The following is a 21,421-nucleotide window of genomic DNA, read 5'->3' on the forward strand; positions in this document are numbered from 1 at the left end:
TGACCCAGACTTTGGAATATCCTTTCTACTACCAGAGCCTCTGGAAATGCTTAGTGTTCCCTGCCTCATGCACCCAGGGTAACAACACTGGAGGTGTTGTTGTTATCAAAGGCACTGCAACAGCCACAGATGGAAGCAAAAGCTCTCTGTTTCAGGCACACAGCAATGAGAGAAGTCAACCCCCTGCCTCAGCAGGAGCAGCAGCTTCAAGCAGCACTGAGAGCAGGGCGCCTGGAGCTGCTCCCTGTGATTCCTGTGCACTCAGCAAGTTTGCTCCCTCCTGCTGGCACACGCAGCCCTCTGCAGCCAGGTCTCTGGGCTTATATGTACTGTCCATGTAAGAGATGGACAGTAGCTGGAAGCCAGTACCTTTACAGGTCACCATCTACCTGTGTCCAGTCTACTGTGGGTGGCTTCATAAAGCCCTTCCAGGAGAAATCCTGAAGTGCAGATGGCTTATGAGTTCACTACTCTGTTACACACCTTTATGGTAAAGTCATTGTTCCTGTACACACACTCTGCAATTCACATTGGTGCTGCTCTGTGCAACCTGCTTAGAAATAAGGTGGTTTCAGAGCAGGGGATGCATCCTGGCATCACATTTAACTGACTGGATCTGCTTAAAAGGCAATATAAATGTTAAAGGCATAGGTGTGGGCCACAGTAACATGCAGCAATAAACAGCTCATTACTGCACCTATTCACCCATAAAGCCCCTGTTACTGAGCTTTGGCTTCGTTTTTACATGCAATCACAAATTTATGTACAGTGTTTGTTTACCAGTCACCCAGGCAGTGATACAGCCCCTGCCCATCTCTTCTACCTGCTTAAATGCTCCAAGGCCAGAACACAAATTAGCTGTCCCCATGCAGGAAAAGAAGTTACCCTGGCCGTGCTGAAAGCAGAATACCACAGCTTCAGTGGTTGGTTCAAATGCTATTAAAGCTAGAGTATAACAAAGCACTTAAAGCTGCTCTTGAATGTCTCATTAAAAATTAGGATAAACTGTGTTTTTTGCCAGTATTTCCTTGGAGGAGAGCCCGGGGCTGGCTCAGGAGCTGTGCTGCCCAGCTGATGCCCAGGGCTGGGAGCACTGCCCTCCTGCCACTGGCCACAAAAGCACTTGGGGCGCTCGTGGCTCCTGCTGAACGACAAGTGTATTTTTGTTGGTTTATAACCTTAATGTTTATTAAAAAAAGAGCAGGGCACTGTTTGCAAAACCTCTGCACATTGTGTATCAAACATAACCCTGTTTAAAAAACAGGGAAATACATCACTCATGATAAAAAGCTACTAAGCCACAGAGACAGATGATATAAGCCTTGTGATAAATTCACAGCGCTGCAAACATGTGAGCCTGTTTAAATAAACAACTGGCTCAGAGGGTGGAAAACAAACTCTCTCCTGGAAACGTTAAAGAGACTGTTTTCTTCCTGGGATGAAGTGCTGGATGCACCTGCCCCGAGGCAATAGAACGTGTATTCTCTCCTTACCCACCTCCTAACCATCTGCAAGGCTGATTAAGGAACATGGGATCCTGTCAGCAGTGCAGGGCCAATCTCAGCAGCAGGTGAAGTCTCTAGGTGTCACTGACTTAGGTATTATCAGATGGAAGCACCAACCTGAGAGTCCTGTGCCTTCTCGCTGGAAACCTGCAGCCTCTGCAACATCTGGGCCACGTCCTGTGGGAGCTGGGCCTGGTGCCTCTGCAGGAACACGGCGTGGTGGCTCAGGGGTGCCCCCAGCACGGTCACATCCTGCTGCTGCTGCCTGAGGACAAAGCCCAGCACCATCAGTGGGAGTCCCACGCACACGGGGCTCGCGCCACGGCCACGCTACTCATTTATCTGGCCAAGCAGATCAAAAGCCATCACATATTTTGTCCTCAATCCCTGTTTTTCTGTTGAAAAGGCCCAAAGTGGAAAACATAAGTAGTCACCTGTGACTTGTGCAAGCACAGGGAGGACAGGCAGGGACAATCACCACGTCTGGCCTGTGGCTCTGTCCCAAACAGGATCTCCTTGGGATCAGGGGACCTTAAAGCTTCCCCACAAGGCTGAGCTTTGTGGCTCAGCCTTGGGCACAACTCCCTGTCTCCACCAGGCACTCTGCTGGGCACCCACTCCCCCAGGCGTGTCTTATTTCCCCCTTCTCGCTCGGAATTCATTACTTCTGAACAAAAGTGCCTGTTCTTTTACCAGAGGAAACACAAGCGCTGCAATCTCATTTGCCCAAGATGTTTGTTTTTCCAGTTGCTCCAGTGAAGTTTCACAGAGGAGTGAATTCCAATTAACTCCACAAGTGTTTGTCCCTAAGAAGCCATTGAGGGAGTACAGCGACGCGCTCGCAGGCCCATCAGCCTCGAAAGGAGAAGCAGGTACAGTTAAATAGACCATTCTTCAGCACTCACAAGTGCCCCGATCCTGCTAACACTTGAGCGTTGCCGAGCTCCTAACAGGGAGGAAGGTCTAGACAAAAGCTAAGTAAGGATGGAAATTGTTTTCATTACTGTATTAAAGAGACCTTAAAGAAAGAAACGCATCAATTCTGGCTTGTCCTTGTGGCATAGCACAGGGGAGAACAAACCCACTTGGAGTCACTGTGGCTCATTGTTTTTAAAGGCTACACGCATCTGCTGCTTCTCAGAACTACACTCCTCGTCCCTACGTGCCCGAGACTCGCGCCGAGGGCCACAGAAGCCGCTGCCCAAGAGGTCTCTCAAGCCGATGCGCCTCCCTCCCGGTCAGAGCAGCGCGGGGCGGGAGCCGCTGCGGGCTGAGGCGGACGGGGGCACCCGGCCCGGGCGCTGCCCGGCGGAACCACACTCGCCAGCAGCGGGCAGGACACACGGGCCGGCCTCACGCGCTCGTTTGAGCCACGCGGCCGCGGCCAAGGCGCCAGAGATCCGCGCCGAGACCTGTTGTCTCGCAGTGCGATGGGAGGCCCGGCCTGGCCCCGCTCTCGCTGCGCCACAAGGCAGAGCAGGCTTGGGGAGGGAAGAACGTTCATCACACCCGCACACGAGCTCTGCGTCTGCACTGCCTGGTTTGCTTTCCCTGCCCAGCTCTGCCTCCAGCATGCAGTGCTTTCTCAGGTAGCGGGCACCCACTCAGCCTGCTCTGCATTGAAGCCTGATGCTGATGAAGGCCGGCTGCTTCAAGGTCATTGTCTTTCAAGCTGCTGTCTGCATCACAAAAGCTACAAAATGAAGCAGGTGTCACAGGCAGAGTTGATTTACAGCCCAGCCAGCACCGCTCTGGGGGCAGGTGCTCCAACACTTGTCCCAGCTAATGCCCTAACTGCTGGGACAGCCCAGAGGGACAAACAACCGCCACACTCCGTGGAAGGTGCAGACTGGGGCAGGGAGGTCAAACCCAGCGCGTGGGAGGCACCAGGTTAAATCTCACACCTTTGCCTTTTTAGCAGGGAGAGAGGGCCCTGCACACAAGCCCCTGGTGAAGGTGCTTCTGGGCCATGCAGACCCAGCCACGGCAGCTCTGTTGCAGGAGCGCACCTGCACCTCCGGGGTGGTTTGCCAACCCTTCCATCCAATCCCCTGGAAACCTCTAACCAAGGGCTCGTGCTTTATGGAGGCTGACACATAACTTTAACCAAAATGCCGAAGCCATGCCCAGTTCTGTGATTAGAGCTCGTGCTGTGGAGAGACAGCAAGGGCTCTCTGCCCCCAATTTTGTGCACACGTGGGCTGTGGCACTGGGCTTTGCTCTTTCACCTCAAAGAAGAAATTACTCCTCTGGTCATTGTTGTCTACCTCAGTAAACCCTGTGAGCACAACTAGCTAAGGGGACGTTCTCATTCCTGGAAACGAGTATTTGCTTCACCTACGGGATGTGTGGAGTAAGGCTGCAAAAAGTGCTAAGTCCAGGAAAGAGTATTTGCCCCAGTAATGTGCGTATGCGTGCCTAAGGGCCATCTTTCAGCTCTCCCCTGACACTAAAACGCTGGAAGGGGACGGAGGCCTCTTAGCAACTGGCAGTGTTTGTTTGCAGGAGCCCGCTTGCTCTTTGCACCGGCCATTTGTCACTGCCAGAGCGAGGGCCCCGGCTCCAGCCTCACCAGGCTGCTGCAGAGCTGCTGGGTAACAGCCTCTCGCCGCCGCTCACCTCAACTCCATTAGAAGCGCGGGCGCCGTCAACAGCAGCAGCACTGTTACAGGCGAGCGCCGTGTCAGCTGGGCAGCAGCAAACAAGGGCACAGGGGACGTGGTTAGGCTGGCACTAACCTGAGCAGCTTGTCCGTGGTCACTGGCCCACCGCGCTCGTGCCCGGGGCTCGTCCTCTGCTCGTGCCTGCGCCCGGGGCTCGTCCTCTGCTCGCGCCCGTGCAGCGCCCGGTGCCTGGGGCTCACCCTCTGCCCAGCGGCTTCGATCAGCTGCAGCCCCTCCGGCGTCCCGTGGGGCCTGTGAACACACACACAGAGCAAAGGGTGCTGGCAGTGACACTCGCTGCAACAGGTATTTGAAATGCACCCCCGCATGCAGCACAAATAAACACCCTCACTTCAGCTTTTCAAAGCAAACGTCGGCAAAAACACCACGTTGGTCAAGCTCTGAAGGAAGGGGGAAAGGAAAAAGCAGCACAGGAGCAAACAGAGCATCCAAAGATCAGCCAGGGCCCCCAAGAGGCTGCATTGAAATTGCCCTGCACCCAGTCCTTTAATTCCTTCACCTCCACCATAGAAATAAATCCAGTGACCACCTACAGGTATGGGGACATAACTGGGACCTCAGAGGGGTTTGATGAAGCTGCACCTCTATAATGATGCAAATGAGGACTTAAACATTGAAACAACACAGCAGGCTAATCCCCGCACAGAGGTGTAAATGGCTATTCAGGTCCAGGCCGGCTGCCTGCTTTGTTGGGGACTTTCCAGGCCAGGTCTCCTCCAGCAATGCCCCAGCTGGGTCTGCCACCGCAGAGCCCCGCAGGCAAAACACAGAGGGGATTTCCCCCCCCCAGCTCTGTACGTGGAAGCTGATGTATTTATACAGCTAACCTTGGCTTGTGCTCCCTCAAGTGAAAAACCTCGGAGCGTGAAACTTGCCTCCCTGCTGCCAGTCGTGTTAAGCTGTCCCACAAAGTTGTGTTGGGCAACAGTGAACAATTAAGTGCCAGGCATTTAGTTGAGTTTCCTAGACGTTTAATAAGCGAAACAATAGCAGGGGGATCACATATGCAGTTAAACAGCGCTTTTTTCTCTCCTCCAGCCTGCCAAACCCCGTATTTTAGCGTTGGCCATTGTTTTCCTCCCGCTGGGTGGTCCTTCCAGGGTGCCACTCGAGAGGGATACAATAATAAAAAGGGAAGGGGAAGGAAGGGACACCAACATAAAGAAAAACAAAATGTATGACAATCTGCAGCAGGCTACGGATCAGAGGTCAGCAAACAAGAGGTCCTTCTCTTTTACAGGTTGCTTCCTGGAAACAGTCTGATTAAGCTGACAGCTTGAATTATGTGTTACATTTTGTAATGCACAATCCATCTGTGCTAAGTCCTCTTCAATGCAGCTGAAGCAGCACAGGCATAAGCTCTGCCTTTTTCCACCCCCTCAGCACAGGCCTTAAAATAGTCATCATCTTTCTGTGCGCTAATTCTCAGAGACCCTCTCCCCCCGCCCGCCACTCCCCGGCCTTAAGCCCTTAAAGAAAGGGCCGGGTGCTGTAAGGAATGGTAAGAGGATACGGAGCCTTTCACCTCCGGTTCAGCAGCTCAGACAAGCAACAAACAGCCGAGGAGCTATCGGGGGGCTGGGCCTGGGGGGCGGGAGATGGGGTGCCCTGAGCCAGCAGCCCCGTTCCATGGGGGGCTCCCTGAATGGAAAGCAGAGGCCAGGCTGTCCTGTGGCCCTGAGCTGGCAGGGTGAGCCTGCAGACGCCTGTGTACAGCCTCTGATCAACACACCCACCCAGCAGCGCTTGGAAACTCCTGATGTGCCAAGAACCACGGTGTTTGATAGCTCAGGCAGCGAAACTGCAGCATCCTCCTGAACCGCAGCACAAACCTTCTGCTAAACAACCTTTCAGAGCAACACCACCTTTGTTTGGTTACCAGCTCCATGGTATTATCACCATAACCATTCCTCTAGCTGGAGAGGGCACTCTGAAACTAGGCTGAACTCACCCAGAGACAAAATATGACCTGCCAACGCTCACTGCAAGGAAAAAAAGCCCCAGACTCCAAAAAAGACAGAATGGTATCTCTGCAGGGAGGTAGGAGAGGCCTCTTCTCCAAAGATGTAAACTTGGGACTTCTTGATGTGCAACAAGACTTTTGCTTTGCCTCTAAAGTAAGCTGTGGTGTCTGCACAGGAGAGATCCTTCCAACACCATCGCTCCCACCACTTTCAACCAAGACATCAAAAGTGTGCCAGTGGCCCAAAACGACAGGCAAGGCAACGGTACTTTGTTTGGATGCCACAGCAGTGACACCCCTGCATTGGGCAAGTCCAAGCTACAGACATTCCAATTTAAGATGACAAACGTTTATAACTCTGCATAATTTCAGCACGTCCCTTCAGCCAGCACAGCAGTTTCACGCAAGGAAACCACCCAGACTGAAGGGACGCTGCAAGCCTCGTGATATTACTCATTTTGTGTCTCTGTGGCATGATGTGTTCAGACCAGAACTCCACAAATTCCATTCTCATAGCTTGTGAAGTTCACACAGATTTGTGTACTAACAAGTCAGAAGATCCCCCCAGATCTTCAGATGCTGAATTACTTTGCAAGGCTGGAGTGTGCACACTGAATCCCACGTGTGTTGGAAAGAGGGGCGTGGAAAGCCCACCTGGTTACGGCAGAAAGGTGGCTTTCCTCCCCTCACGAGATCTCCCACACCTGCCAGTTTAAAACCTTAAGCTGCATTTTAATTTAAGTAAAACTAACTAAAATGTGTATTTCCTCTGCACTGACAGCTGAAGTGGCCAATCCCACTGCCACAGCCTGGAGAAACAGGGGCGCTCAGCGGGGCATAATGCAACAGGCAGCCTCCACGTCCTGGTTGCAGCCCTGCTCCAGAGGCAATGCCAGCAGTGAAACCTGGGCTTCAAGAGCATTGCACTGCGTTTCCCTCAGGGCACAGACAGCCAGGCACCGCTGGTGCCCACAGGAAGGGAACCAAAGGTGACTTCTCTAGCAAAGGCAGGCAGTCTGCAAGTCCTCTGCAAAGTGTCATGATTAACAGGTGGTGTACGAAGGAAAAACTGGGTAAAAGCTATTTAGATGTAAATTAGATGATGTTTCCACAGCAAGCAACAGTCTGATGCCCATGTGAAATGATAAAGTTGCAGAAGTGTCTATTGATGGCCACTGGTTTCTGCTCAGCTGACACCTATTAAATACAAACCAACACTGAAACCAGCACCTCGGGTGACGGGACCAGGAATGTAGGAAGAACAGATGTGGTAGGTACATTGAAAAGCTGCAAACAACCAAAAAGGAAAAGGGATCCTCATCAACTGGAAAAAGAGTTCATTCTCCAGGGGTAAAATTGCTGGGACCCTTGGACCATGCCAGTGGCCCAGCCCGGCCAGGAGCACTGTGCATGTAACAGTACGGGCTGAGGCAGGGAGACCCAAGGGGAGCAGAGCCTGCTGGAACACAGCACCTACCTGCAGGAAAGGCTTCCTTCACTATCTGCTGTGACTGGGGAGAGAGCTGAGGATACAGAGTGTGCTGCTACGGGGGAGTGGGCTGGAGAAAGGCAGCAGCTTTAGGTCACAGAACAGTGAGGTCAGGCAGGTCTGGGGTGAAGGGGGATGTGGCCACCTAGCACTGCAGGGGGAACTGGCAGTAAACAGACTGTGAGAAGAGCTAAGAGACAGGAGATGGAAGGTGGAAGGGATGCTCCTGCAGCAAGGGGGCACTCAGGAAGGGCTGACAGCACTTGGCAAACGTGGCCCTCCTGTGAGACCTGGGCAAACCCCAGGTACCATCTCATGGTGGGTATGGCCCCGTTGGGATGGGGATGCACTTCCAGTGTATGAGGGCACTGCAAGGCCAAAAATCCAGCTGTGACTGATACTAGAGCTGATGCTCTGGAATCAGAGGCGTTGGTGCTAAACCCCCACCCCTTTCCAACGGTGGCAAAGGACAAGCTGTGCATCTCTGCCTTGCACTTCCCTCCTGCTAGCTGGACTCACACGGAATGCACTGTTTAGTAAGTTATTGGTACTACTAAACTTGCTGGAATAAGATTTGCTTACGTTTAAAGCATGTCTATTGCCAAACACACTTCCTTTCTCCAAGTCTGACCTCAGTGAGTTACCATTTATCCACCAGCACAGAGGCTGTGAGACAGCAGCACCACAACTTTGCCCTCCTGTACACGAGTCTTAGCGCCACTAACAGCCCAGCTGTGGAAACGGCCTCCTGGGCACAGGCTAAGGAATGAGTCCCAGCAGAGAGAAGACACGTCAGGACATACCTGTGTAGGGCTGAGCTGAGTGAGGGCTCGGAGGGAGGGCACTGTGGCTGCAGCGGGGGGCTCTGGGCAGCGGGGGCCTCCCCGTCCCGCTCCCGGCTGGCGCCTGGTGCAGCTGCTCCTGGCCCCGGCGGCGTGTGCTCCTCGGGGCTCGCAGGGACGGGGGGCTCATCCTCCCTCTCCCAGCTCCACCACTCACTCACACATGGCTTTGCTCCTGTGGAAACATTTTAGTCATTAAAAAAATACTCCCACAACACCAGCAGGACCAAGGAGCACATCACAGCACAGAGCTAAGGCTTCCCTCTGCTCTCCCCTCACTCCAGCTTCCTTGCACGGGCCCCGTGTCCTTCTGCACTCCTCTCGCAAGGGGGAGTGCAGGGAGGCTCAAGCCTTTGGGGGACAGACCTGGCATTCCTCAGAAAGCAGCACCAAGACCAGCTGCTTCACTTCATCATTCCTACAGAGCCCCTTTAACAGAAAAAGCTGGAAAAAGCTCTTCTTGGAGGGGAAAAAATGCCCTTTTTAAATCTTGCAGAAGAAATACAGGTCTGGAAGTTTTTAAACTCTGCACATCAATTGCCTTCTCTAAAAGAGGAATTGACAGACACGTGCTACTTAAGCTTTTTATACAATGACAAGAGTGAAGGGAGCAGTTAGTGCTGTAGCAAATTAGTACTGCTACAGAAACTCCCCACAAGAATTCACCATGGGTTTCAATTCACCAGCACTCCCACACCCAGCACTTCTGCTTGTCTTGGTCCTGGAGTTTCACTGGAACTGAATCACTTCAGGCAGCTGCCAAACAGTAACTGCTGCCAAGAAAGGCTCTCTTAGCCTTGCTTCCAAACTTGTGAAGCAAGGATGTGCAACAGAAACATCACTCCTTCACCTGCTGGGAAACGAGGATGGAGAGGAATGGAGCTTTTTTCCCCTCTCTGGTTTAGGCAGGGAAGGATGGGAGAAAGAGGCCATTTGCTTGCTTTGCTCCCCACAGGGGCTGCTGCCAAGCAGGAGGCAGTGAGCAGCGGGAGAGGCTGGCGAGAGCCGCTCTGCCCCGAGCTTGCTCCCGCTATGGCACAGGCACATGTTCTCATCAGCTCCCAGCATTTGCAGCGTGGAAGGTCAAGCTTAGGAGAGCTGGAACAAGCCAGTCCCCTCCTGCCCAACATTCAAACCTGGAGTGCATTTTAGCCTGTTTGCAGCCTGCATTTGGCAGCAGACAGACATAAAGTGCCCCCCAGGCAGCCCAAAGCGATTACCGTGCCGTTTGACTAAAAGCTCATTTCGATTTTGAGCCCAACTGTACAGTCCTCTGAAGGCAGAGATACTGCATTCCAGAAATGAGCTGGGTATTTCTTTCCCAGACACGATGCTGGCCACCTCAGCCTTCCCCACAGGGAGCGCCAGGCACTCTGCAGAGCCGCAGGCAGAGGCTGGGGCTAACGTGAGCCAGGCTGGACTGGTCCCTTTCCAGCACCAGTGGCAAGTGCATGAGATGAAAGACAACGAGTGGCGAAGGAAAAAGGAATGGGGAAAAAACCCTCAAAAAGAGGATGCCAGAAAGCCCCCAGGGAGTACTGAAGAGCAGAGGGAGAAGCAGCAGAGGCTGCCCAACACCACCCTGCCATACCTGGGCTGCTTCCCCGCCGCTGCTGCTGCTCGGGGCCGCCTGCTTGGGGGCTGGATGCTGAGGACAGGAGTTGCTGGGAGCCTCCTTCGCTGGCAGCCACGTGCCCATCTCTTGCTGCTCTCTCCACTGGTGCATCACTGTCTGCATCAGCCCTTCTGCTCTCTGGGCCAAGTTCTCCAGGGGATGGGGAGCACAACTCTGTGGGCTGGGCGTGTTTCTGCCACGTGCTCAAACTCGTGGGGGGTGAGATGGCTGATGTGTGGTGGCCCATGAAGTCTGCTGCTGGGTGACACGGTCTCCTTGGCACTGCTGTCTTGGTGTTGATTCCTGCCTGGCTTCCAAACCATGGCATCTGAAAAACACAAGTGGGAGACAGCTTAAGGAGACATGCAGTGTCTGGCAAATGGAGCTCCCAGGGGATGTAAGTTGGTTGCCAGAGAGAGAAGGGTCAAAGAATTCAAGCACTTTCTACAGTAGCATTATTACACACACACTTGCCATGCATTTCCTGCATCCTAGTGTGAAAGCAAGTGCCTGGACCTCCAGTGAAGCTCTGGGAGCCAAGAAACCCTGTGCCAAAAGTGCCCTGCACCTCCAACCCGACTAACAGGGACTGAAATACACAATGGACATAAGCTCATGTGAGGAACAGCTACTGTTTGGAAACAGGCAAACTTAAGGCTGGATTCCTGCAGATGCTTTTAAGGCTGTAAACTGAAACAGGAGATGTGGAGCTGTCCACCAAAGGCACTGAGAATGCCCTGAGGTTCCTGGCTCTAGAGGAACCACCGTGCCCTACTAGTGACCCTACGGGCACTGGCAGCCCTCACCAAGGCATGGCAGCAGCCCCAAGTCAAGCCCTGGGCATTGTGGTGCCTGGTGCACAGTCAGCCCTCTGCAGCAACCTCCTCCTGCTGCTCTTCTCGGGGTCTTCCCTGGGAAGCAGCGGGATGAGGGAGGGTCCCCAGAGAGCCTGAAGCACACATCTGCCATCTACTCCTCTATATGCCCAGCTTTGCTCACAGCACGTCAACAAAGCAGATGAGGCCAAAATCACCGTATCCATTGTCTTCCCTGTGCCTTCCCTCCCACAAAAGGGGAGAGGGGCTACTCAGCTCCACCACGCAGATGAAACCGCCTTTTCCACACGGCAGCTCTGGGACACTGGAAATGGCACTTTCCTACAAGAACCATCCAACTTGCATAAAAACAGTTCCAACAGTGTAACCACTCTGCTTCTAAATCCCAGTGTTTCAATACTTGCCTTTTTTTCATTGTAAACCTACTTAATCAGAACAATTTAGGAGGAGTGGCCACTGCCACCACTACTACTAAAAGGTCACCACCAGTTTATGCAAAGCCAAAATTAGCTATCGTAATACCATTGTTCATACTAAGCAGGGCTTACTTTTCAGCCTCAAATCACAGCAGGACAATTTACAGTCACCTCCACACCTCTCTCCTCTCTTTCATTGCCTGACCTCTTCCTACCATACAAAGTCAGCTGCCAAGCCCAGCTTAGAGGGAACAAAGGCATCTTGTCTAGTCTGTGACCAAGTTTCATTAAAAAAGCTCAAATTCCACGTAACAAGCAGCAGAACAAAAAGCCATGAAGTTATTTTAAGAAGGAGTAAAGGTTTGCTACTCAGATTAAGTTCACAGCTTATTCCACCACCACCGTCTGCTCTCGGGTTCCTCCTAATTACTTTTGGGGTCTTGGATTTGCTGCTTTAAAAATGCATCTAACGAGCACACTGTGGATTTAGCAGCTCCTGGATGTAGTGTTCCCCAACACATGCAAGTCAAACAGGTACAAGCGCTCAGCACATGCACGTCTCTAACGAGCTTCTCTTTGGTTGCAGAAAGAGAGCAATCTCCTCACCACCTTTGCATTCCCAGTGCACAAGTGTGACAGATAACCTTGGCCTGGGTGCTGTTTCTACCACTGAACACAAACCAGTACGGATATGTACATGATTTACCTAGAATGGTCAGCCATGCTTCTGAACTTTCACCCCAGCTGGGAGTTAGAGGGAGCCTCTGCACAAAGCACACTTACAATCAAGTCCAGAAACTTCAAAAGACTTCAACAAGGTGCTCCAAAGTTGAAGCAAGCAGAGCTGACTGCTCAGCGGTTTCAGAAGCCCAGGTTGTACAGCTCTGCCAGCTGAGAAGGGTCTCCTCAGTACAGGACCTCTCCTCCAACTCCTAACACTGGGTTGCTGTTACACTGGGCTTCAAAATACTAATGCTCAAGCCCTTTCCATAGAGAGCCATGGTTTTCTATACAAACACCGTTTGGGTATATAATTTCTGAGCTTAAGGACTCCCATAATAATGGAGAGCCCAAAAAGGTGCATACCCCACGGCTCAAAGCAGCCTGGACACTCACACTCGTGCTTTAGGGGCACTGGGAGACTGACCATCTCCAAGACTGGTTCTGCGACTGTCCCTCTTGGCCCCAAGGTGATCACACAATCGCTGTCACCCTGACCAGCCTGAAGGAAACCATCACGATGCCAGTGCTGCCAAAGAAACCCAGTTCCAAGCTGTGATGATCCTGGATACGTTACCTGCTAACCACACGTGTTCACTACAGCTGACTTGGTGTCACATCACTGACAACAAACGCTTGTATTTTGGACATAAGAAGCAGACTTTAAGTGAGGTGAAGACGGTGGGAAACAGGCACCATCAGTACAAAAATGAGGAGTGAGAGTAAGACCTGAGATGCTGCAGATAGACAAGGCAAAAGGATGCACAGTTTACTTGGAGTTACCTTTAAGGAGGGAGATGAGAAAGAAGGAGACAGGGGGTGGAAGAGTCCACAGTCAAGCTATTAACCGTAGTTCAACACAAAGTGACTCCTTTGGGTACAGACCCAGCTCCTGCACTGTCCAAAACCTCCTCACAGTTTATAAAAATCCCAGTCACACTGTGAGCCTTTGATGTCCTTGCACTTCTGTAAACTTCTCCATCGGTTAGGAATCACATCTCCTACACTGACTGCCCTCAGCTGACGACTCTAGCACCCAGGAACAAACTCGCCTCTTCGCCTACGTCCCAACTGAAACGCAACTCCCAACCGCTGGAGGCTTGCTGATGTGGGTCAAGGCTGCTCGGGTTCATTGCTTTGTATATTGCAGTTTAAAGGACGCTCTAAATTCAAGGTTTTTAACTTTTTAATCTATGGGGGAAAACTTCCTATAAACTCAGATTAACCACTGCTAATGTACTGAAGGAAGAAAACCGAAAACCTTCCTCCCACTATAAAAACAAAATAGTGTGGCCTCTGTTTCTTTTCTGATAAGAGTCTTAAATACCAAACATTTAACTGCATAATAACATTCCCTGGCAGCCAGGCAGCCTGCTTAGCAGATACATAAAGCAGGTAAAAGGAGGAAAAGTTAATTTCTTGGCTGAATGATTCCATCGGTAGCTATAGGGCAAACTAGAAAGTCTTTTAGTAAAGTAGCAGTTGATTCTTCTATCAATCTGCAGCACACATACTCTTCCAAGGAATGCATTAAATATGAAAATCATATCCCGTTATCATCTGTTTCCAGCTTTCAGCCCTGTAAGCTTCTCTTAATGAATGCTGTAGCCTAAGGGACAAGCACGCTGTTGGCTTCTCTGAATAATGGAGTGATGCTACCGCTCCTGCTTATTACAATATCGGCTAGCTGAGGGGGTTTCACACATAGTCACAAGTGACTACTCTTGCCAGCATGCTCCAAGTTATTACAAGATGTTTTTAGACATTTCATCTAAAAGAGCTTTACTGCTTTTAGTGAAGAAAACAGCCGTGGTCTTGAACTGTATCATTTATATGGAGATAGGAGGAGGGATTAGAAGCCTGCATTACGGCAGATATATGGCAGAATATATTTAAGTATTCCTTGTCAGTCTTTTTGTCTGTTACTCAGATGTGCAATCTCTCTGTTGCTCCTTCTGAGAAAGGTCACAACGCACTAAATTATAAATACACCGTCTGAATCTACTGCTGCATTTTAACCAACGTCCCTCGTTCCGAATCCTCCTCCCGGCTCCAGACCGTCCTCACACTGCTCGGCACAGGAATTAGAGAAACCGACACACAGACCAATACAAACAGCTGGAGTTTCCCCCCACCTCCCCCTTTAACTCCAGCTCACTGGTTGAAACAATTGCACTTTTTTACCTGGGTTACTCTACTTCAGCCGGGCACCGACCATTTCTCACTGCTAAGCCCACAAAGGAAGGCCCCACGCCAGGGCTGCTTGGCAATGCCTGTTCGAGCAGCAGCTCAGAGGAGAGCACATCTGTGTAAAGAGATGTCGTCCCCCCACGCTTTTCACGTTACCTGCTCGTTGCATTCTGCTTCCCCGTCACCTTCTGCTGACAAGCGACCCTCCTGACGTGACAAGGTGCTTGTGATTTCCCTCACGTACCACGCCTAAACGGGAACAGAGACGTTAAGTACAACTGGAGGCCAAAACACCCCACCACAAGCCAACAGATATTACTCTGCAAATTGTGCACTTTTACAGATCAAGCCCTGGCAGCTTTTTCACTTGGGCTATATTTAAGAGGCCAGAGATCTCATTTTCTTCCAACTGCCAGTTTTCTCCCGATTTCCCCCGAACAGCACGGCCTGTGCAGAGTCTCCTGCAGGCTCTCAGCACACACTCGCTCATGGAATTCAGAATCCAAACAGCAGTCACTTGTTGCCTCAGATTTACCGCTCTGGGATGACAGGAGCTGCGGCGTTTGCCGTGTTTTACGGACACCTCACAACTCGCTGAGCTACCACAAGGAAAAAACCATGCGGCAGATGTTCGAGAGAGCAACTCGGCATGAACAGCAACTTGCTGTAGTGTTACTAACAAACAACTGCACCAGCCATCTTCACCTCCACTACACTGTTTAATTGACCAGATGTAATGCATTCATAGTAGGACTACTGCTTAAAAGCCAAGCACATGCAGCACCTATAATTAATCCTGTTTGTTAGTAATTGTAAACCCCAATAACAAGTTCCATCGGCCCTGAATGAAAGCACTCCAACACCTCCACTGCACCAGGTAATGGGCATGAAAGCAAAGCTTTAAAACAATTAACCAGCTCGGCACTCCAATGCTGCACTCAGCCAATCTGCTCGTTCCCAGGTAGCAGAAGCTGCCCCTAAACGTTAACATTTAAGAAAAGGAACGTAACAGCGTGGAAATTAAAGATGCTGGAAATAAACTCCAATGTAACCCCTGGATCTTCCCAAAAGCTGAAGTGAATTTGCTCACACTCCCCAAATTGCAGACACAGGGGAAAAAAGTGACTCTTTCAGCTACAGCCACAGAACAAATTGTGATAAAGCACTCCTAAAGGGCGTTCTCTCTGTGGAGAAAATATGTAGCAGCCATTTCTTCCTGTGTACTTCCATGACAGACTAAATGATCGCACGCTCCGTAATCCTCATGCAGCAGCCCACAACAAGGGGGCTTTGCGTAACGGTAGCACACAGGACACACAACCCATGCTTTGTTCAGCAGCTCAGAAAAATTAGTCTGACCTGGCAGAAATAAAATGGATGGCACAGGAACATGGAAATGGAAGCAATGCAGGAAAGCCCCGCATGCAGATCAACCCACGGCACAGCTGCGACTCGCAGCAGCACGGAGACAGCCTACCACGAGGGTGGCAGTGTCTTTAAAAACAACAGGGGAAACCCAGCATCACAACACCCCTCAGGTCCTGCTCTGCTCCAAGGAAAGATTAAACAAACAAACAAAAGCACAGGAGAGGGAGTCACGCCCATGGCCTCCCCGGGAACGGTCTTTAAAGTGTGTTACCGGGCTGAAGCAAGGAAAAGATGCTCTGTCAATGTCAGCAGACCCAACAGGCGTAAAAGAATTACCAGGCACTGGCTGGGCTGTAGTTGTGTGAGGAATTTATTAACGCGGGATGTTAGCCAGCCCATTGGTTTATTAGAGTGCAAATCAATTGCCACTGTAAGAGGTGGCTTTTCCAGAGAGCTTCCTTACTCGAAGGCAGAGAGAGATCAGCTAACACGGCTGAAGGTGAGGACAGCACCTCCCCAGTCAGGAATGGACCTGCTGGTGCTTCAGGGGGCCTGTTAATCAGCACAAACCAGGGGGTCTCATCTCAAATACTGCACAAAAATCTTCCATGTGAGCAGAGATCAGGGCTAAAGTAGGGCTAACACATTGCACATCACAGCTAGTACAGGGAGAGTTGTCTGGGGCCAGCTAGCTATCGTTGTTCTTAAAAACAGACGGATCTTTAAGGAAAATGAAGACAACCAATTTTAGAGCTGTAAAGTTTGGTTTGTTTTTTCAGTCACAGTACAAGATTACTGTGTTGACACAACATACTGTTGTGATAGAAAGCCTGAGGATTCAAAAAGGACTCCATGCTGCATTAATATCTATAGTTAAAAGGACTAAAGGTCTTTTGAAAGGACAAAAGCTCACACCCCAGGTCATACATTTATGTACTGAAAGGAAGGACCTGCCTACAGCTTGCCTTTGCTGCCATGCAGCTAGGGACAGCCAAAGCAGACAGCAGGGACAGAATAAACATGTGTGTTGCTGCGTCTCCATCCTCACTGCAGGCTGAGCTCCAGTCACGCTTCCCAGGGCAGCGTGTCCACAGGGCACTGAGAGAAACGTTTCAAGAAGTATTTTAAAGTAAGGTTGCTCCTTTGTTTATGAACTTCTACACCATTAAATACCCTTTCCCCTCCTGCTCCCCCTGTTTTTACGTTGCAGCCTGATTCTTTCCTCCTCTTAGCTTTCTCCAGAAGCGCTTATGTACTTCTTTTCACACTGTATCTGAGCACCTTGGCCACCCCACACTTTTCTTTCAGTCCTGTGCCTCTGCCATCCAAGGGTGCTGCTGCAGCATCAGGTTTTCTGGAACCTGGACCCAGGCTCCTGAGACACCTCCTTTTAAACACATCTCCCTGCCAGGTTTCACCTCCCCAAAGCTGTGACTCCACATATTACCGGCATGAGCATGTGTCACAGTTTTTTCCCCAAGTCCAAGATGATCACCAAACTCCATCACTTGACAACGTTGTTCTTCAGTGAACAGCAAGACAACAAATTAATGTGATTCAGAAATCCTTGAAGCTTTTCTTAGAGCAGCCCATTAAACTGAAGCACTTAGTCAAGAGTAACGATTAAAAAGCCTGTCTATTATATAACCTTAAACATGGATCCTGATCCAGATTCTTTCCAACAGTAAGTCAAGCAGAAGTCTGACAATATTCACCTTATTTCTGCACCAATTCCAGAAAAAGCAACATAAGTACAGCTTCAACCTACCAGTAGCATTGCAGGTACATAAAGGTAAGGAGAAGACTGAAGCCTGTACCACAGTGGAGAGAAATGTGAAGAGCAAAAAAGCCTGTTCACATTTTGCACTAACACAGTCCTGCTACATCAGTGATGACACACAACTCAAGTACACACAATGATGAAACACTCCTGGGGCTTGGCCTTACCAGCCCTGAAGGAAAGCTCAAAGATTCCAACCCTGGAGGCACAAGAATCAAATATCTGGAGTACAAGCAAAAATGTTGCCAAAAGCAAAGACCCTGGTGATGCAACAGGACACAGACGATCCATCCGCACAAGTTTGGATCTCAGTTCTCCCTGACTTCTAAGACTCTATAGACCAAATGCAGGGCTCTGTGGAGTGCTGCTGACTACCTTTGCAGCTACAACCAGGGTCTATCAGCAGAGTTTGAGTTCATTTCAATTTCCCAAGTGTTACACCTTAAGGACTCCCAAAACATGAGGTTTCACTACTATCTGAAGCCTTGACCTGCACCACACTCAGACAAAACCACTTCAGCAACCTTGTAGTAACAGTAAACACTAACATATCAAGTCTTATAGAAAGTTACTTCCATCTTCTGCACCATGGCTGAGCCTGAAGCTTTCACGTGAGCTTCCCATTGGCCGACCTCCTTGACAAGCGCCCGGTTTCGCAGGAGAGCTCCTTTTCCTCGTTCATCTATTTCCTTCAGGTATTTTTTCAGCTTCATGTATTTTAGTTTCATGCTACAGGGGGAAAAAGAAACTGTACTTAGACTATGAAAGTAAATCCAAGGTACCTATTGCAATCACTTTTCTTCACACACACAAACACAGACTTATGTAGGACATGCCCCCCCTGCTCCCCAAAACAGGAGTGAACACATTCCTCTGCCCAGCTGCCCAAAGCTACGTCATACAACTGACAGGACGCCTGCCATGCAACTCCAGAGTTAAACAGGGGCTCTGGCACTCAAAAGAATAAGTGTATTAAAAACTCTTGCAATTTTGTTTCAAATGGAGTGTGTTTTAGTCACATTACATTAAATCAGAACAAAAGTAGATTTAGGAGAACCGGGTCTGAAAGTCACACAATTTCACAACCACTTTAAGCCAGCCTAAACCCATGCTGCCAGCCACCAAACATGGCACATCATCCTAAGCCTTTCTCTTCTGTGTCAATATTATCTGCTATGTGGCCACATGGCAAACCAGGCCAAGAGCAGTCTGGCTGGAACTCCATCTAAACCAGTTCTCACCGATCCACTTTTGGCCAGACCTATTTTCTTCTCCGACTGCAGAGCGGCCACACAAGCATTGGTGCCAACAAGTGTCAACCAAGGGCAGGCAGAAGCATCTTTTGGTCTCCATCTGCCTAGAGGTCTGCTTAAATCAGCAGTGACATTGCAACCTAAATCCCCCGAGCTGACACTGCTTTCAGAGAAGATTCAGTTTGGAACACTGGATGAGACTCTTCAGCCATCTCTTACTGTTGTCTCTGTTAACAGAGAACATGGAAAATCCCCTAGGACCTCCTGAAACTTTCAGACCTCATAAGACCCGAGGACTTCTGAGCACAGACGGTGCTGCAGCGATGTTGTAAAAGCTGAATAAAACCAACCTGCATGTTAGTTACTACTAAGCAAGTGACATTACAGTGTGAGCAGAGTAAGGCAGTCCTGTGGTTGGACTCCATCTGAAAGATCTCCTCCAACAGAAATGATTCTAACAAGTCTATGTCACTGCTGAGGTTACGGCATCAATACCTTAGAGACATGAACCTGATACTTTACATAATGAATGTAAGTTTACTGCTACAAAAAATATCCAAGGCAACATTCCAAAACCATTCCATGACACACAAGCCTTCGTAACCAAAATGGAATAGTGTACAAGAACCTTTTAAATGGACTTACAGGTACGCCTCAGACGTTCTGTACTCCACCAGCTTTCTTTCTAACTCCAGCCTTTTGGCTTCACTGGAAGAAAACAAACAACGTACAATAAGACAAAACTGTCTCAATTTGAATTATCAAAACGCAAGAAATAAAGCCTTTTACAGAGCAGAACCTTCTCAGAGCAGAGGGCACATTTTTGTTAGCTTGGAAGCCTTACAGATTGCTCTGCCAGCCGAGCTTATCACAGAAACACCCAAACCAACCCTCAAAGCTTTCACTTCTTTGTTCCTCACTGGCACGAGAGCTAGTTAGTTTTGAAGAGAAAAAGGTGTCTGAACATGTCCACCCAAGACCCACCAAAAAGCCAGAGACCTCTGCCCTGCTGAGGTGGGGTTTGAGGTCCCTTCTGCAGCAGCCCTGGAAGGGCTCTGTGCCCTGAGGTGTTGGTGCAGGATGCCCTCTGCCTGCTTCCCCAGCCCAAGAGCCAGAGCGGCCGCTCCCAGGGCAGGCAGTGCCCAGCTGAACTTGTTCAGGTGGCAGCTCCCATCTGCTCATAGGAAAGTCTCAACACATCACGGCAGACGTCCAAAAATCCCAGCTCTTCCTCAGCCCACAGATCCAGTGTGCTACCCAAGTATTGCAGTTAATTTGAACTTCCCATGGAGCACACATTTCACACTTCAGCATGAAAGCCAAGTACCGCTGGAGCCGTGCTAGCACAACCTGCCAGAGCTTATGAAAGCGTGACAGACAGAAGAAACCACCAGAAGTATTGATGGTAGTGCCGTGGGATCATCTATATGTGCCAAAAGCCACACAAGGTGTAAGTAAGCCCATGAGGATGATCACAGTGCTTAAGAACAGACTCCAGACCTCACCTACCATCTCTTTCAAAGAGAGGCCATTTTCAGGAAAAGAGTAAAGCTGATATCATTTAATAATTACAAATCTCATCTGAAGATGAGCAACCATCCTGAGCAACAGAAGCAATCAATCCCTAAGACAGAGGCTTCCAGTAGATCCACAAACCCTGCAACACTCACAGCAAGCACCCCAGGTCACCCATTACAAACGAATCAAATCCTTATTAGCCAGGAAAGTTTGAGGCGTGCAAGCACCAGGAGCAGACACCTGAGCCTGCACACACCCGTCTGTTTGTGTGCTCCCCGGCAAGTGAGCCCATGCCCCAGCCACACACGTTTGCCTCCTCCCAGCTGCCCTGCACAGAGCAAAGCAAGTCAGGAAAAAAAACCCCAACCCTTTCTGCTTCTTAGCCTGAGAGATCAAGGCATCCATTTTACCCATCTGATCCTGCCACTGTCTGAAACAAGATTAGGTTTTCATGTCATGTATCCAATTTAAAAGCCACGCTTCATCTGGGATCTCATCCCTTCAATTTCCTTTTACATGATGGACAGCTGAGCAAAAGCAGATTTCAAGATCTTGTTTTTACACTTCTAGAAGTAATTTTCATGACTCAATGAAGAACACTGATATCCTGATGGATGTAAAAGCCGACAGATGCAAAAAGCTGTTGGCTCCAACCCTGTTTCTCCTTCTCCCATACCACTGGCAGCAGCACATCACGTTCCTTTGCTCCTGAAAGACTGTTCCCTTTCTACCAGCCTGGTCTTTTGGTACCCCATTTGTTAGCCTGGTACAGCTATTTAGACAACATCTGCACATCTAGGTAAGGTCTTCTCGAGGCAAGACAACGCAGTACAAAACCCACCAGGCCAGATCCTCTCACTGTTTTGAGTGCCATTGCTATGGATGCCTACAACAGTGGTCCCCACACAGCTCGTGGTGCTCTGCCACACAGCTCTGCCCAAGCACTCCCTTAGAGGCCAGCAAGACTTGATTTGCTTGACTGGGTCCCAACAGGGCTTCAGCACGCTCCTGGTGTCAGTGAGAGCGGTGAGGTCTGACGCAGTACAGGGGTCATTCTGCCCACCCCATTGCACCACCACCTCTTTCTTTGATGTGGAAAAAAACCAAAGCTCTCAGCCTGGAAGTTTTATTTGTTCAGGCAGTTTTGCATTAGGTTAGAATGGCAGAAACTGTCAGTTATCAACTTCTTCCTTCAATGGGCAACAACAGCACACTGCAGAACTCTTAAAGGATCCAGGTGGC

At 50.0% G+C, this 21,421-nt stretch overlaps 1 protein-coding gene across 1 annotated transcript in view; it reads right to left on the reverse strand.

Moving 5' to 3' along the window:
• Window positions 1-21,421, reverse strand: part of KIZ (kizuna centrosomal protein) — a 39,769-nt gene that overhangs the window by 15,018 nt on the left and 3,330 nt on the right. Inside the window, exons 2-6 of the mRNA XM_061990546.1 lie at window positions 14,417-14,509; window positions 10,075-10,426; window positions 8,445-8,658; window positions 4,244-4,420; window positions 1,623-1,770 (exon numbers count right to left, since the gene is read on the reverse strand). Coding sequence (XP_061846530.1) covers window positions 1,623-1,770; window positions 4,244-4,420; window positions 8,445-8,658; window positions 10,075-10,426 — 891 coding nt within the window. The 5' untranslated portion in view covers window positions 14,417-14,509. The remainder of the gene's footprint in view (window positions 1-1,622; window positions 1,771-4,243; window positions 4,421-8,444; window positions 8,659-10,074; window positions 10,427-14,416; window positions 14,510-21,421) is intronic.

The sequence above is a fragment of the Colius striatus genome, chromosome 2 (assembly GCF_028858725.1).
Source record: "Colius striatus isolate bColStr4 chromosome 2, bColStr4.1.hap1, whole genome shotgun sequence".
In the NCBI taxonomy this organism is placed as follows: Eukaryota; Metazoa; Chordata; class Aves; order Coliiformes; family Coliidae; genus Colius; species Colius striatus.